The sequence below is a fragment of the Heterodontus francisci genome, chromosome 1 (genome assembly GCF_036365525.1).
Source record: "Heterodontus francisci isolate sHetFra1 chromosome 1, sHetFra1.hap1, whole genome shotgun sequence".
NCBI classification, from domain to species: Eukaryota; Metazoa; Chordata; class Chondrichthyes; order Heterodontiformes; family Heterodontidae; genus Heterodontus; species Heterodontus francisci.
This window is the reverse complement of record NC_090371.1, coordinates 201,624,554-201,641,802: the sequence shown is the minus strand read 5'-3', so window position 1 is coordinate 201,641,802 and position 17,249 is coordinate 201,624,554. Positions and strand designations below refer to the sequence as shown.

The 17,249-nt window shown below is 45.7% G+C and overlaps 1 protein-coding gene across 1 annotated transcript in view; it reads left to right on the top strand.

Moving 5' to 3' along the window:
- Window positions 1–17,249, top strand: part of ablim2 (actin binding LIM protein family, member 2) — a 444,286-nt gene that overhangs the window by 88,809 nt on the left and 338,228 nt on the right. The window contains exon 2 of the mRNA XM_068019832.1: window positions 1,960–2,103. Coding sequence (XP_067875933.1) covers window positions 1,960–2,103 — 144 coding nt within the window. The remainder of the gene's footprint in view (window positions 1–1,959; window positions 2,104–17,249) is intronic.

Sequence of the window (17,249 nt, the reverse complement as noted above, 5' to 3'; positions counted from 1 at the left end):
CCTTGCTCAATTTAACTACCACAGGAGACATCAGCAACAATATTTAATTTGCAGGAGCAAAGACAAATCACTGAGACATTGTTTTCCAGGATAAACATCATCATCATCTTCCCCAGGGAAAACTGGTGTTACTGGAGTAATAATCCAGAGGCTTAGGCTATTAGTCCAGAGAATGTGAGTTCAAATCCTACAGTGGTAGTTTGTGAATTTGAATACAGTTTAAAAATAAATCTATAATAAAAATATGGTATCAGTAAAAGTGACCATGAAGCTGACAGATTGTTTTAAAAACTCAATTGTTTCACTATTGTCCTTTTAAGGGAGGAAATCTCAATCAATGCTATATCTTACGTGGGACTGCTGAATTATATTAATTCCTTTGCTGTACATGACGAGGGAATGCTTGGCACTGTTAATATATTTAGAGGGAAAAAAATTCCCTCAACATGCAATCTCTTGTCCAGCTAGATTTTTTTTCTTATGCATGGAAATCCGTCAACAAACTTAAATTAAGATACTGATAAAGTAGAGTTCTTGTTTTTCCCCATATGGATTGTACTGTCTCTCCCTGATGGGATATCCCCCACATATTTTAGTCCAAAGTGTTTAATTGTAGATTGGCAAAAGTCCTACCAAATGTGCACATTTCTACTAGCTAAAGCCAATCAGCTAGCAAACAAGAACATGACTAAGACCATCTCACGCATGAAGGCATTTGAAACTTTTCTTCTATCTGCACTAAATTCAAAATGCAGTTTAATTCATGTTGACCTCCTTTGTGAAACGATGGCTGGGATTTTCTCAGAAGGGTGTAAGTCCCAACATCAGCACCATATGTGGGTTCTGAGCCCACACAGGTGAGCAGAGGCACTGCAGTGGCAATCTTCCCAGCGGCAGCCTCTTAATTGGCTGCAGCTGGGCCCATTGTGGGCTGACTCTCCACACTGCTAGCCTAATCAGAGGGCTGGCAGCTCTGCAGCCTCTTCAGTGCCCTGAGGAGAGGTGGCTGCTGCTGAGGCTGCAAGGAGACTGAGAGGGTGCCTCCATTTTGAAGCACCTTCACAGGGAAGTCAGAAATATTTTTTCTCTGCCAGGGCCAGGCAGGCAGGGTGGTCCAGGTGATCAGAGCTGTAACCCCTCCAGTTGTGGTGTTGGGGCCACAGGGTAGTCTTTTCTGCCAGGGGCCCCATCCTTGCTCTGGCATGGAGCCATGGCCTCCTTGCAGCTGGTGGCCTCCTCGCATGGTGGGGGTGGCTCCATTGCCAGCAAAATGCTGGCGGACCCTCAAAATGGCCCCTTAATGAGCCCTTAATTATTTAAATTAGCTGCCTGCCTCCATTTGACAAATGAGACTATACTTCCAGTCCTACCACTGGTAAAATGGCCCGAAGGTGGGACTGCATGGGGGAGCCGTTTTGATCGGGCTCCCTGGCATTTTACCAGCCCCTCTGCCTCCTAGCCTGCCACCCTGGGGCTGGTAAAATTCCGCCCTGTATTTCGGTCATATTTGATTTTTTTCAAGGTAGTTTTAACAATTGAAATGATTTTAGGAAATGCATTTTATTCACAGTGGATATAAAAACAGAAATGTGCACTTCTTGTCCTTTTCTCCAGTGCAATGTGCAACCAAATGATTTTCAATCAGATGCAACAATGTTGTTTAATCCTTATAGAAAGTAGGTTATGATGTTGTATGTGAAACAGAATGTTTATCTGCATACATAGTATAACTTGCTAAAATAGGTCACGGTGCTTGTTTTGTCATTGGTGATTACAGCATGCCACTGCCTGTCTTACGGCCTGATAAACTATTTCAGTGTATCATTAAATTGTTTTTGATTTATTCACCTGAGTACGTTGACTGAAATTTGTAATAAAAATGGAGGCAATATATGGGCCCATAGTCCTTCCCATTAGGCAGTGTTGAGAAGTAACTGTTGCCTGATTTGTTTTTCATAGTGTCACAGCACATGGCCATGCATAGTCCCTTGGGAAAGCCATCTGGTGTTGGAGTCCTGTGCCATAAGTGTGGAAAGCCCTGTAAAGGAGAGGCCCTGCGGGTGCAAAACAAGTTCTTCCACATCAATTGCTTCACTTGTAAAGGTAATTTTGTTCTTCTCTGATTCAATGCATTTTCATATCCAGTATCCTTTTAACACCAGTTATTTTGTAATTTTTAATGAGTTGAAACCTTCTTTCTATCTGAACTAAATTAAAAATACAGTTCAATTCACGCTGACCTCTTGAAAGGATATGGCAGGCACCAAGTTTAGCCACCACTTCCAGATCTGGCTGGACCACAAAAGCATACCAGGTCCTGCTCTCATCTGTTAAAATGGGTCACTATTCCAGGATCATCCTGGAATGCAGATATAACTCCCGGCTTCTTTTCTTTACTGCAAATTGTCTTTTTAAACCCCTCTCGCCCTCACCTGTAACAATAAGTGCGAGGAATCCATGGACGTCTTTGTCACTCAGCTCGAAACCATCCAATCAGCTGCCTTTGCCATGTCCTTCCCTTCTAGCTCACCTGAACAAATATCCTATAATGCTCCCCCTGCCCTAGCCCTGAACTTGTATCTTTCTCTTGTTATGACCAGGTGAGAAAGGGGTGTGAGGGTTTTCTCTTAGCCTTTTCCTGGTTTGACGGTAACAGGGTTTAATTTTTAAAACACCGTGTTTTTAGCTTCCCCTCAGTGAACCTTTGTTCACTGCTCTCCAATTGTAATGGCAAAGAAATCAACCAGACAGGTTTTCTTAGATTTAAACAAGAAAGGTGTAAGTTTATTAACCGTAAAACTATAATTTGGTTAAAATACTAAAAAGATGCGATATGACCATGCTAGCATGCATACGTGATAAACACACATGCAGATAGAGACAGAAAAGGAGGAAGAATCGAGGGGAAAGGTTTGAAGCAATAGCTGGAGTTCATTTACTGTCTTTTGAGTTCGATGTAAAGTTTTTGGTTGCAGTTAAATGTTACTGTCTCGTTGGGGCCTAGTACACACTTTCAAACTTGTTTTGATGGTTTTTTGTCTTTTTGATATCCAGTTGCGGTCTCTTCTTTTCGAGAGAGAGAGAGGGAGACAGGGAGATGCTGTCTTCCCTCAAGTTTAGTTGCAGTCTGTCCTCAGACTGTTCTGTGAACACAATTCAAACCACACCTGGGCCAGTAGGCCAGTCATGTGACTAGTTCTTTTTCTCAGGACAATCCAGCCCAGCGAGGTTTTGTGGATTCTTTCAATCTTAGTAAACATCCTCAGTAGGGGGCTGGAATGCTGACTTTCACACGTTCAGTGTCTAGTGATCAAAATCCATTTGTTTAATTGAATCTGGGAGCAGTTCCATTGTCTTCTCCAGACAGCTGTCTCTTAGAATGCAAATGTTTCCAACCACTTTCCTATTAGAATGCAGTTTCAGCCATGTTTTCAGTCCAGTAAGAGTTTAAAATTAATGTTCTATATGATGAAATTAATATGCCTCATTCTTGGCAAGTGTAGTTTTCCTCACACTCTAGTTTCTCTCTTAACTCCCCTCATGCCCTCCCGGAGCTCATCTTCTCCATGAGACTCAAGTCCTGTCCCTCACTCCCATTCCTATTAACTACTGACCACCCATTTCCCCCTTCTGTTCTCCAGGTTAGCCGATATTGTTAATGGTTCTGTTTCTTCATGTGTTGCCCTCTCTCCTTTAAACCAAAAATTCAACCCTTGACCCTATCAACTACCACCGCATGTCCAACCTTTCTTTCCTCTCCAAAGTCCTCGAACTTGTCACCTCTCAAATTTGTGCCCATCTTTCCGGAAGTCCATGTTTGAATCTCTCCAATCAGGTTTCTGCCCCTGCCACAGTAAGGAATGGTTCTTACCAAAAAAGTTTGGACTGTACTTTCAACATTTCCTTTACATCAGGTACAAAAACAAAGCAGTACAAGACTGCTTTGCATAAGTGTCATCACATTGGTTTGACTACAATTCTCTTACATATTTTGTGCAACTGCGAAAATAAGACCACTTGCATTGGTACAAATTACTCACTCTAACTAAATAGAGTTGAAAGAACTAACCAGAGCTTTATAGAGGTTCAGCATAACTTCCCTGCTGTTGTATTCTTTGCCTTTATTTATGAAGCCCAAGATCCCGTGTGTCTTACTAACCACTCTCTCAATATGTCCTGCCACCTTAAAAGATCTATGCACCTGCACCCCCAAATCCCTCTGTTCCTGCACACTCTGTGGAACTGTGCCATTAAGTATATATTGCCTCTCCCTATTCCTTCTGCCAAAATACATAACCTCAAACTCGTCAGTATTAAATTCCACCTGTCACCTGTCTGCTCACTCCTCTAGCCTATCTATGTACTGTTGCAGGCTGTTCATATCCTAATTCTTTGCCGAACCTCAAGTTTGGTGTCATCTGCAAATTTTGAGATTCCACTTTGTATTCTAAGATCCAAGTCTCTTTTACATATGTATCAAAAAAGCATTGGTCCTAGCACTGACCCTTGGGGAACACGAAGGTCTACCATTCTCCAATCTGAAAAACAACCATTTACTATGACTTGCTGTTTTCTGTCCTTAAGCCAATTTTTATCCAGTTGGACACTGACCCTCCTATTCTATGAGGATCAATTTTGTTAACCAGCCTTTTATGTGGTACCTTATCAAACGCTTTCTTAAAATCCATAAAAACACATCTACTACATTCCCTTATCAACCTTCTCTTTTATTTCATCAAAAAACTCAATTAGATTAGTCAAGCATGATGTCTTTACAAATCCATGCTGACTATCCTTAATTAGTTCGAACCTCTCTCTGTGTCCGTTGATATTTTCCCTGATTATTTCTAAAACCTTACCCACCACTGATTTTAAACTAACTGACCTGTATTTGCTAGGACTGTCCTTACACCCTTTCTTGAATAAGGGTGTCACATTTGCCACTCTCCGATCCTCTGGCACCTCCCCCATATCTAGGGAAGATTGGAAGATTATGGCAAGCCCTGCCGCTGTCTCCATCCCCAATTCCTTTAATAACCTGGGATGCAAGCCTTCCAAACCAGGTGACTTATCTACCCTAAGCATAGCCAGCCTTTTTATTACCTCGTCCCTTTCAATTTTTAACCTATCCATTGCCTCTACTCTCTCTGCATCTACTGATATTTTGTCAGCTTCTGTTTCCTTGGTGAACACAGTACTCATTAAGTATATTAGCCTTGCCCTACACCTCTAAGCATAGATTAACGTCTTTGTCCCTAAAAGGCCCCACTCCACCTCTTACTACTCGCTTAATATACATGCTGGTAGAAGATCTTTAGGTTTCCTTTTATGTTGGCTGCCATTTTAGTTTCATATTCTCTCTTTGCCAATCTTAGTTTCCTCTTCGCCTCCCCTCTCAATTTATTGTATATGGCCTGATTCTCACTTGATGAGTTCACCCGACGTGAATTATACACCCTCTTTTTTGTTTCATCACAATCTCTATTTCCCTCATCATCCAAGGAGTCCTGTTCTTCATTCCCCTACCTTACGCCCTTGTTGGAATGTTTCTAGCCTGTACCTGAAGCATCTCTTCCTTAAAGATAGTCTGTTGTTCCGAGACAGCGCTTCATGACAGTCTTTGGTTCAGTTCTACCCTGGTTAGATCCCTTCTTATCGTGTTGAAATTTGTGCTCTTCCAATCTGGACATTCTACCTTATTTGGTACCTTGCTTTTCTGCAGTACTAAACCTTATGATACGATGATCACGCTTACCCAAGTGCTCCCCAACAGCCACTTGGCCCACTTCTTTACCTAGCACCAGATCGAGCAATGCCTCCTTTCTAGTTAGACTAAGAAGATACTAATCAAGGAAGTCCTCCTGAACACATTTCATAAATTCCTCCACCTCCTTACCCTTTACTCTAAAATTTTCCCATTTGATATTTGGGTAATTAAAGGCTCCCAATATTGTTACGAGTGTTTCTATTTTTTGTTCAGTTTTGAGAATTTGTGGTTTCAAACTGGAAAGGATTCCATAGATGCAAGAACTTTTGGTGTTTTTTTTTAAAAGGAGGTCACCAGAAGTTTTGGACTGAGTTCGAACTGTAAACAGTTACTGGAAGGAACCTGTTTCAAATAACCCAGCAGAGGTTGCTTTTGACTTAGAGAGATGTTTACAAAGAAGTGACAAGCCAAGATTTATGAGAGGGGGCTTGCTTTCAGAACTGTTTTAGTTTCAATTTGAACTGTTAAAAAGGACAGTTGGTGTTTCTGCCTGCCAAAAAAAGACAAAGACAGCTCATCTCTCTCTCTTGAAAAGAAACCTTGTATTTCCAATGTGGCAGTTTCCTATTTTCTCCTGTATTTGAAGAAAACCTGCATGTTAAAGGAACTTTGCATATCAAATGTGTGGGAATGAAAACTTGTTGCTGCATTCCTGCTGTAAGACCTATATGGAACTGTAGCTGCATCTTTTGGAAAGCCTACCCAAACTGATCTCCAGCATCGCCTGGAAAAACTGTTCTAAGAAGATCCCATTGACAGCCGTTGAGACACATTTGGGATGCCTAACCAAAACAAAGGACATCTTTCCATACCTCCTTTTCAGTATAAGTTGTTTTTATTCCCTTTATTTCTTTCTAACAGCTGTAAACAAAAATATCTTTTATTTGTTCTTGGTTACCTGGTTCTGTATGTGTGTGTGTGTATGGGGGGCTAGGATAAATAAGGGGCTTTAATATTTCAGTGTGTGCTATGTTTTACTTCATTATTGTTTAGGACTTGGTTTATAATAAGCTAATAATTTTGTTTATGAAAGAAACCTGGTTTTATTCTGAGAGAAAATAGAGTATATGATTGACTGTATCGGTGTCATGCTCGACCCCCACCTGCCAAGAATGAGGCATATTAATTTTGTCATATGGCCATTAAATTTCAAACTGCTGCTGAAGTGAAGAAAGGACTTGTTTAAAAAATCACCAGGCCCTTGGGTGGAAAAACATTTTTGCATACCAACAACCAGTGCTTGGAAGGACAAAGGGGCTATTCCCTGCTCCAATTTAACGCACAATGGACTTGGAACACCAGGTATTGTGTGTAAGAAGAGACATTCCAGGGTCGGCTTGACCAGAGAATCCACAAACAGATTTGGTCAGACCAGCTGTTCACATGACTAACCTGCTTGGCAGCCTGGGTTTTTCTGAATTGTACAAACAGTTTGAACTCAGAGTGTCTGTTTGCTCCTGCACTGAAAAGACCGCTCCTGGTTGGTTCGCCACAGCCTCCTGTCTGTCTGCTCCCATCTCTTTCTCACGGAAATCTAAATCCACTGAAGACAGATGCAGCTCAAGAGAGAAAAGGTTCTACAGCAAACAAGGTTTAAGAAGAATACTGGGCCCCAATGAAAAGCAAGATCTACCTACAATCAAGGACTCTACAGTGAGCTCGAACATCTGTAACAAAAACCCTCTTCAGAGATTTCCTCAAACCTTTCCACTTTATTTCTTCTGCTCTGTTCTGCTTTTATCTGCATGTGTGTATCACGTATGCATGCTAGCGTGGGAAAGCCGTGTATCCGTAGGCATTAACCAAATTAGAGTTTAAGTTTAATAAATTACAACCTTCTTTAAACCTATGAAAACCTGTTTATGCTTGTTTCTTTGCCTTATAATTGGAAAGCAGTGAACAAGGATTCACCAAGGGGGAGATGAAAACACGGGGTGTTTAAAAATTAAACCTTGTTACAGTAAGACCAGGTGAAGGCTGAGAGGGAATCCTAGATCCCTTTCTCACCTGGTTGTAACAGAAATTTTGTGGTGTCTGGAGTTGACCCACAGACAAACGAGAAATTGGAAGTGGGAAGCCAAATTGAACCCAATCAAAAAAGAGTAAAATTTCAATTCAGGTTTTCTTGTGGTTGTGTGTGCTTGAATACTAGCATGTCTGCGACTGAAGTGAGTGGCTCCCCAAGCCGGGGTGAAGTAACTTGGGATAAGTTAAAAGCACTGTCTATGGAGGAGTTGAGGAAAATGGCTGAGCAGAGTGGGATCACTGTACGTGGCAAGGCTAAGAAGTCTGAACTCCTAAGACCAGTGGCCAACCATTTTTCCCTTGAATCTGAGGAAGCAGAAACAGGGTTAGAAGTAGAATCCTGACAGGGCACTGCTAGCAAAGGTACAATTGGAACAAAGGAAACTTGAATTAGAAGACGGGGAAAGAGAAAGAGAGAGACAGGAGAGGGAGAAAGAGAGAGCCTTCCAGAAGGAATGTGAAGAGAAAGAAAGAGAGGAGCGAGAGAGAAAGGCAGGAGAAGGAACAAGAGAGAGAGAGAAAGAATATTCCGGAAGGAATGCAAAGAGAGAGAGATGAAGTGGCTTGAGTTAACTCGGGGGCGATAGAGTAACCCCAGTGAAAGCATGGCCAAAATGGAGGAGCGTAATTCAGGGCTGGGTACAAAATTGTTAAAACTGGCTCAACTAATCCCAAAATTCAATGAGGAAGAAGTAGAAGAGTTTTTGTGTCTTTTGAGAAACTGGCAAGCAGCTAAAATGGCCAGCTGTGACCTGGCCTCATTTATTACAAAGTATGCTAACTGGAAAAGGCAGGTTTATTCCCTGTTGCCAGATGAGAGTTCATCAAATTATAAACTGACAAAATAGCTATCCCTGGGGCATGAATTAGTGCCCGAAGCCCATCGCCAAAAGTTTAGAACCCTCAAGAAGTAAGTTGATCAAACTTAACTGGAGTTTGAAAGCAGTAAGCAGTTGGCTTTTGACCAGTGGCTGAGGGCTCTTAAAGTACAGCTCAGCCATGAGAATCTCAGAGAAGTAATTCTGTTAGAGGAATTTAAAAACACTCTCCCACTCTCTATCAAGACACATGTAGAGAAGCAGTGGGTTCAGAAAGCCCAGCAAGTGGCCGTTCTGACCGATGAGTTTGCTTTAATTTGTAAGTTGGTTTCCCAGGGGAAAACCTTTCCTAATCACCCCCTCAAATCCGAAAAGGACAAAGGGTGGGAAGGTGATAGAAGCCCAAGCAATCCTGGGAGAGAAAGAAAAGCAGGAGACACAGGGGTACCTCTTCTAGACAAAAAGGAAGGTGCGGTGATCAGGAGTGAGACCCAGAGACCTGTGTGCTTCCATTGTAATAAAGTAGGGCATTTTGAAAGGGAAAACTGATAGGGTTAATCAGGGCATACCCGCTCAGTGAAGACAGGACCCTGATGGAAAGCACAGCGGAACAAGCTGTGGCTTCAACTGCAGTAAGAGTGAGACCCAGGAGGCTTACGGCTGCAAGTGCAGGAAAATGTAATTGGATACGGGGATCGAGTGGAGGAGTGGGACTGACTGGTTTGCCTTGTGGAGAACCAATATGGATTCGATGGGCTGAATGGCCTCCTTCTGTGCCGTGTATGACTCTAACTCTGCCGGCAGGACCTTATCCCTCTTTCTATCTGTGTCGTTGATACGATATGAACCACACTCGCTGGCTGTTCACCCTTCTCCCTCAGAGTGCTATGCAGCCGTTCAGTGACATCCTTGATCCTGGCACTAGGGAGGCAACTTAGCATCCTGGGTTCACATCTGCAGCTGCAAAAGCACCTGTCTGTACCCTTAACCATCGAATCCCATATCACTATTGATTTGCCAATCTGCTTCCTGGCCCCCTGTATAGCTGAGCCAGCTGTGGTGCCGTCGACTTGGTTCTGGTTGCGTTCCCCGGAGGAACCATCAGTCTAACCAGCATTCAGAATGCAATACTGGCTGAAGAGTGAAATGCACTCAGGAGAGTCCTGCCCTACCAGCCTGGTCCACTTTGACTGGCAGTCACCCGTTCCCTCTCTTCCTGCATATTGTTAGGTTGCGGGGTGACCACATCTATAAGTGTACTATCCATGAAATTCTCAGCCTTGCAGACGCATCACAGTGACACCAGCTGCTCTTCAAGCTCCAAAACCCGGAGTTCAGGCTGCTGCAGCTGATGCAAGTTCCTGCATATGTGGTTGTCCCGGTCAGGAGAAATGTCCTGGATTTCCCACGTGGCACAGGATGTGCACTTCATGGGACTGAGATTCCCTGCCTTGCTGCTATATATTAGATTATTGAATTTAAGATTTAAATAATCACCAGCTACTCGCCAATCAGCTGCTTCTCTTAATCTGATTTCACTTTATTTTATAGGACTGTGAACTGAAATGTTTTTTCATCTCCTGTTTTCTAAATTCCTTAGACTTTAATTTACTGAAAAATGCAGAGCTCTTTATTTAATTTCAACTTTATCCCCTATATCTAATTTATTAATTGAGTACGGATTGTAATTATATGATAAACTATATAGCATTAGTTTTTATACTAATTAATCTATTAAGTCTTATTTTATAGTCAATTAACTTAGATTAAATTAAAAGCTTACCATGATATGCACCCCATGTGACTCCATAGCCTGTGACGTCACTTCACGTTTATTTTCGTCCTGTTTGCTTCAGACTCACATCACCGATAACTGAGCTGCTCTGTTCCCACTCTTTTTAAATCTCTGCTCTGACTCTGTTCCCGCTCTTTTTACATTTCCCTTGTTGTGGTGTGCTGTGCCCTTCATAGCATGACACTGCAGAGAAGACGAGCTGGCGCCAGAGGAAGGTGGAGAACGCCTGGCATCCTCGGAAGAGGAGGAGCATCCTAAAGTGCTGTTGGTGTCAGCAGCTGCAGACCTGCCTGCTAGAGAAGCCTGTGACTGCCCCATCCAGGCAGGCTTCACTTGAAAAGTGTGCTTGTTTCCCCTCAAGACCCTACCCCGCCCCCACCACCAAACTTCCTCATTATGGTCACCTAGCCAACCATCACATTCAGAACCTTACCTCCTAATCATGGCAGCTCATTCCACTCTCCAGAATGAAACTGACGGTCAATGGGGGAGCCAACAAAATAGAGAACATGACAATGAGTAGTTCACATAAACTCATTCTTTCATTCAAATAAAAAGCATCAATGGAACACTAACAATGTAATAAGCACCCAAGTGAATTGCTTTGTGCAACGAAGACCATTCCCTCGCACATTTTCTATCATCTCTACGTGGTCTTACCCCTTTGGCTTCAGCAGAGCAAGATGCATGCTGCTTGTTCCCCTGCTCTGACGCATGAGATGCCTGCAGCAGGCGTCCTCTAGGTTTTGGAGCCTATGAGGGCCCTGATGAAGACTGCCCCACCTGCACCTGTGCAAGGGCAAACTTGGTCATTGAGGCAGGAGGCAGCGGGTGCAGTATTGTCAGAGGGGGGTGAGGGCAAGGGCCAATAAGCGGAGACGTCTTGAGAAGAGCCCCCACTGACATCAGCCCTTTCTGCATCTTCCCTCTCAGGGCCCATGTGCACTTCCTTGCTAACCAAGAGCAGGAGAGCATTTAGCTGTATGTGAGTATGGCGTTCAGCCACCAAGCCAATTATTTAATCGATGCTGTGCAAAGTGGCATCCATAGTGTGTGGGCCATCATGTACTGGGTGGCCTGCCACATCTGACTCTCCATGAGGTTGACCATTCTTTCAATGGAGGAGTCATCAGTGCAAATGCTTGAGACATCATGACACTCATGCTCGAGATAGTCTTCTCCATTTCCTGTGCAAGGGTACGCACTGCCTCTGGAAATTCATATGGAAACATAGATGTTTCCCGTTGCTGCTCCACAAGTACCCTTTTAGTGTATGACCCCTGAGGCTGAGTATCTGCGTCCAGCTGAGCAGATCTTGGAATGACCTGCACCCTCTGATGGGTTTCTACACTGTCTCCAGCATGTGCTCCTGCTCACGAGATGTGCTGCTCACCATGTGTCACCCTATCTTTCTGAGATGCTGTATACACTGAGGTGTGTGTGTATCTGCACTGGTGGGGTGGAATTTAATGGGCCCAATGGAGACAGGCTAGGAGGTGGTGGAGGGTCCCATAGAATTGTGACAGAAGGTGTGGGGTGCGGAGGGCTCATCGACTTCCCATCTCACCGCAGTGAAGTCGGGGGCGGGAAAGGCCAGAGATGGCCTTCCCGTTCAGAGGCCGGTTGAGGCCCTTAAGTGGTCATTCAGTAGCCACTTAAGGGCCTCTTCCTGCTGCTGCTGGAATTAAACCAGCAATCTGTGGCCCACAGAAGGCTCGTGGAGGCAAAGGCTGCACCTCTGTAAGAGTCCCCGCACCCCCCACCATAATCGCTCATCCTCAACCCTGCAGCCACCACCCCCCCCCCTCCACAAACCAGCTTCGCTAGGCCTGCCATACTGGCCCCGGCTACTGCGTCTCACTCACTTCTGGTTTGGGGTTCCAGCGCTGGGCCTGGGTCACCTCCCTCTGGCCTGCGAAGTGGGATTCTTAAAAGAATGGGGATCACGGTGCTGGGTACTTAAGTGTCATAGAGTCATAGAATGGTACAGCATAGAAACAGGCCCTTAGGCCCACAGTGTCCATGCCGACCATAATGCCTATCTATACTAATCCCATCTGCCTGCATTAATTCCATATCCCTCTATGCCTTGCTCATTCAGGTACCTGTCCAGATGCCTCTTAAATGTCACTACTGTTCCTGCCTCCACCACCTCCTCTGGCAGCTCATTCCAGATACCCACTATTCTTTGTGTGAAAAATTTACCCCTTTGATCCCCTTTAAACCTCCTCCCTCTCACCTTAAATCTATGCCCTCTAGTTTTAGTCACCCCTACCATGGGAAACAGGCTCTGGCTATCTACCCTATCTATGCCTCTCATAATTTTATATACCTCTATCATGTCCCCTGTCAGCCTCCTTTGCTCCAGGGAAAACAGACCCAGCCTATCCAATCTCTCTTTATAACTCAAGCCCTCCAAACCAGGCAACATCCTTGTGAATCTTTTCTGCACCCTCTCTAGCTTAATCACATCTTTCCTGTACTGCGGCGACCAGAACTGCACACAGTACTCCAAAAGCGGCCTAACCAACGTTATGTACAACTGTGACATGACGTCCCAAGTCTTGTTCTCAATGCCTCGGCTGATGAAGGCAAGCATACCATACGCCTTCTTCATGATGCTGTCTACCTGTGTTGCCACTTTCAGGGAACTGTGTACCTGCACCCCAAGGTCTCTCTGCTCAACAACACTCCCCAGGGTCCTGCCATTCACTGTATATGTCCTGCCTTGCTTAACCTCCCAAAATGCATTACTTCACACTTGTCTGCGTTAAATTCCATTTGCCACTCCCTTGCCCATTTTCCCAGTTGATCTATATCCTGTTGGAACCTGAGACAACCTTCTTCACTGTCCACTATACCACCAATTTTGGTGTCATCTGCAAGTGCCCTGAACATTGTTGAATCGTGCCATTGGGGGGGGTGGTGGGGGGAGTCCAAAAGGCCGAGGCAGTGTTCCCCTCGCCTTTTTGGCCCAGTGCTGGGAGCTCTGACTGGGCAAATAAATCTAGCCTGTGGAGTTTGTGCAGGAGTCATGGTACAGTGTATCCTCAGAGTGCTCGTCCCCGCCTGAGAACTCCTCGGGGTCATCCCTCATCTTTATTGGCACCGTCAATGCACCTGTAGGAGATGAAATTGCTGAACGTAGGGTTCCAAGTTAGCATAGTGCAGACCATCCCATTTGATGTATTGGTGAGATAGATTCAACATGAGTGCCGGTTAAGTGCCAAGTAGCTGTGTGATATCTAATGCTGTCAGCAGGGGTGGAATCTTCCCAGGCTGGTGGAGGTGGGCTCAGGGGCAAGAAAATTGCAGAAATTGACATCCTGACGTGTTCCGTTGAGGTGTGAAACTGACATCAGCACTATAAAGGGTGAAACTGGCAAACCTGAAGTTAACTACAGTCAGGGGCGTGGGCTGATGACAACAGGTCCTTAAGGCTAATCTCAGTGATTTTGTGGGGGAAAAGCAACTTGGCGCCATTTCCTTGAAGTGACTTGGAAACTTCTGATAGGCTATTGACTTTTATACCTGTGAGCTTGCACAGGGACATGTGGTCCACATATTCTGAAGTAGGGTGGACCACTGAGGAAGAGCTGCAGCGTCCTTCAGCTCAACAACCAGAGTGGCAACTACAAGAGGAACAGTAGCTGCAGCATTCTACACAGCCACACGCAGCTGGATGGAATGGAGGGCGTAGCCACAGCCAGCACCTAGAAGAAGGTGCTACACTCAGCACAGGTCTATAGGCCAAGGGTCAGCTTCCTGGACCTCTCAGAGCAGCAGCGCCTCTGAAGGCTTCTGAACCCTCTTGGAGGAAAACATAAGGCCAGTAGGAGCAGGTGGCCAACCATTGCCCATGGCTGTCAAGGTGACTGTAGCTCTCAATGCGTCTGACTCATTTCAGGGCTCAGCTACGGATATCTGCAGGATCTCACAATCCACAGCCCACAACTGCATCAGCCTGGTGATGGATGCCTTGTTTGCGAGGATACCACAGTATATTCAATTTGAGAAGGATGCGGCCAGTCAAGCCCAAAGGGGACTCGTGATAATCAAGATTTCATGAGCACAGCCAGGTGTCTTTGTGAATTGGAAGGGATTCCACTCCTTCAATGTGCAACTGGTATGCAACCACTGCAAGGGAATACTGCAGGCATGTGCAAAGTTTCCAGGGAGCTGCCATGGCGTATTCATCCTTCGGCAATCTCAGATTCTGCAATTCATCTCTCTATCAGATAGCCTCAGTGACTAGCTCCTGGGAGACAAGGGGTACCCGCTCACAACCTGGTTGTTGACACCAGTGTGGAACCCCACCGCAGAGGCAAAGGAGAAGTAAAATCGCAGCCATCAAACATCCAGGGCCATAATAGAGTAAATATTTGAAAGGGGGGGGGGGGGGGGGTGTTGCCCTTCAATATGGACCCGCAGAGTGGTGTGCTGCGCTCTACACAACTTGGCGCTGCAGGGAGGACTTGAACTGCTGCCAGAGGAAAGTGGTGAGCGCCTGGCATCTTTGTGGGAGGAGGACAAAGAAGAGGAGGGCCCAGCGGAGCAGGAACATCCTGAAGTGCCACTGATGCCTACTGCTCTCGACCTGCATGTGTGCAATGCCCGCGATGTTGTCATCCAGGTATGCTCCATCCAGATCTCTGCTGCATCAATTACAACCATACCCACCACCCGTCCCAACAACAAATCTACTCACTGCAAAGAGTCGTCTACCCTTGACATTCTGAGCCTTAATTGTCATCCGTGGGTCTCATGCCACTGACCTGATTACACCTGCCCATGGTCAGTGTGCAGTGGAATATAAACGACTTCTTGACGCTTATCAGGTCACAAAACCTCATGCCTTCATTGCAATAAATCTCATACATGTGGCACTAACATTGGAATAGACATTCAAGTGATTCCACATCCTGTTCCTTTTACTTTTACATGGTGCTACCCCTCTGACCTCAGGAGAGCTGGAGGCATCCTGCATGTTTCCCTGCTCTGACGCATGAGATGACCGTGGTGGATGTCCTTTGGGTTGTGCACCCTGTGAAGACTACACCAAATACTGCCCCTCCTGCACCTCTGCAGGCACAGCCTTGGTCATTGGGGCAGGGAGCAGCGTGTTTAGCTCTATCAGAGAGACCAAAGGTAGGGAGCATGACCTGGGGTGCCTTGAGGAGATTCCCACTGCCCTCATCCCTGTCTTCCTCGTCCCTCTCAGGGGCCACCTGTACTTCCTTGCTAACCAAGAGCGGGAGAACATATGGGTGCATTTGAATATGGTGTTCAGCCATCATGGCGACTGGGTGATCACTGCTTCGCAAATTCGCCGCCGTAGTGTGCATGTCTGCATGCACTCATTTGCTTGCTGTGTATGACTCTTCATCAGGTTGGCCCCTCTTTCAATGAAGGTAGTCATGCGTTCAAAAGCCTGAGACGTAAAGGCACTCTTGGCCACGATGGACTCTTCCATCTTCAGTGCTGGAGTGTGCACTGCCTCTGGAAATTCTGACAGATGCGCACACATTTCCCTTTGCTGCTCCACAAGTACCCGCTTAGTGTATAGCCCCCAAGGCGCAGCAGTTGTGTCAAGGTGAGCATAGCTGGATGTGTCCTCTGGCCTCTGATAGGGACTCTCCACTGCTGTCCCAGCCTCTAGCACCACCTCCTGCTCACATGTGACGTGCTCCTCGCCATGTACCGCCCTTTCTATCTGTGATGCTGGACCCACTAAGGTGAGTGTATCTGTGCTGGTGGAGGATGCACATGAGTCATGTGATGTTGCTTCCTCAGAGTGATGCCCCTCCTCTGAGGACTGCACTGCCTCCTCCCTCGATTCTTGGTGTGCCTCTGGTAATGCACCTGCAGGAGATGAAAGACATACATTCGTGCTGCAAGTAGATGAAATGGAGTCCAACCCTGCCATACTGCTGACCATGAGATTTAATGTATTGATTGCAACAATTCAACATGAGTGACAGGTTATTGCCGAGTGGCATTATGATATACAATGCTTTCACCCCGCCTCTGTATCTCCTCCATCTCTCTGTCAGCAAAGGCCTGCACTGCTGCATCCCTGCCAATTTCCAGGGCTTCCTCCTCCATTGCCGTCTGGATGGCCAAAGATGCAACTCCATTCCGGCTTTGCCTCTCCCAGGAGTTGTGGACTCTCTTCTCCTGCAATGAGAAAAAGGCAGAAAGTGAGGACTGAGGAGTAAAGTGTTGCTCAGAAGGACATACAAGATTTGAGAGAAGGGCGTAGTCACTATGGGATGAGATCACTAGGTCAGCATGTTGAGGGTGAGTGTCAGTGCTGGCTGTGGAGATGGAGAGTTAAAGAGGAGCCTGGGCAGACATTATTCTGAAGACTACTAAGGAGGTGAGAGAATGATGGCTGCCAACTGGGAGTTGAATAGCTCTCACCTTGCTGGAACTTTGGCACAGGAACCATGTTGTTTGCATCACACTCCGGTTGCTCACTTCCTCTGTGACCTCCAGCCAAGCCTGTTTGGTGAGGGCGACTGGCCGCCTCCTGCTGTCCTCTGGAAAAAAACACCTTTCTGTGTGCCCTCACTGCTTCCAACATCACCTCCAGGGAAATGTCTATGAATCAAGGGACAGTCTTCCACATCTCCCATTCATTCTTCACCTGTTTCTTGCCTCTCACTGAGTAAACCAGGCCACAAAGTGAGTGCTGCCGATGTCCCTTTAAATACCACTCCTTCATTTGTGCTATTGTCGGCTCTCCCTAATTGGAGGCAATCCATAGTTGGGCTCTTAATTGGTTGGCTCCCAGAAAGAGCAATCAGAAGGCCTGCTAATAAGGGGTTCAGGTTCCAGACCC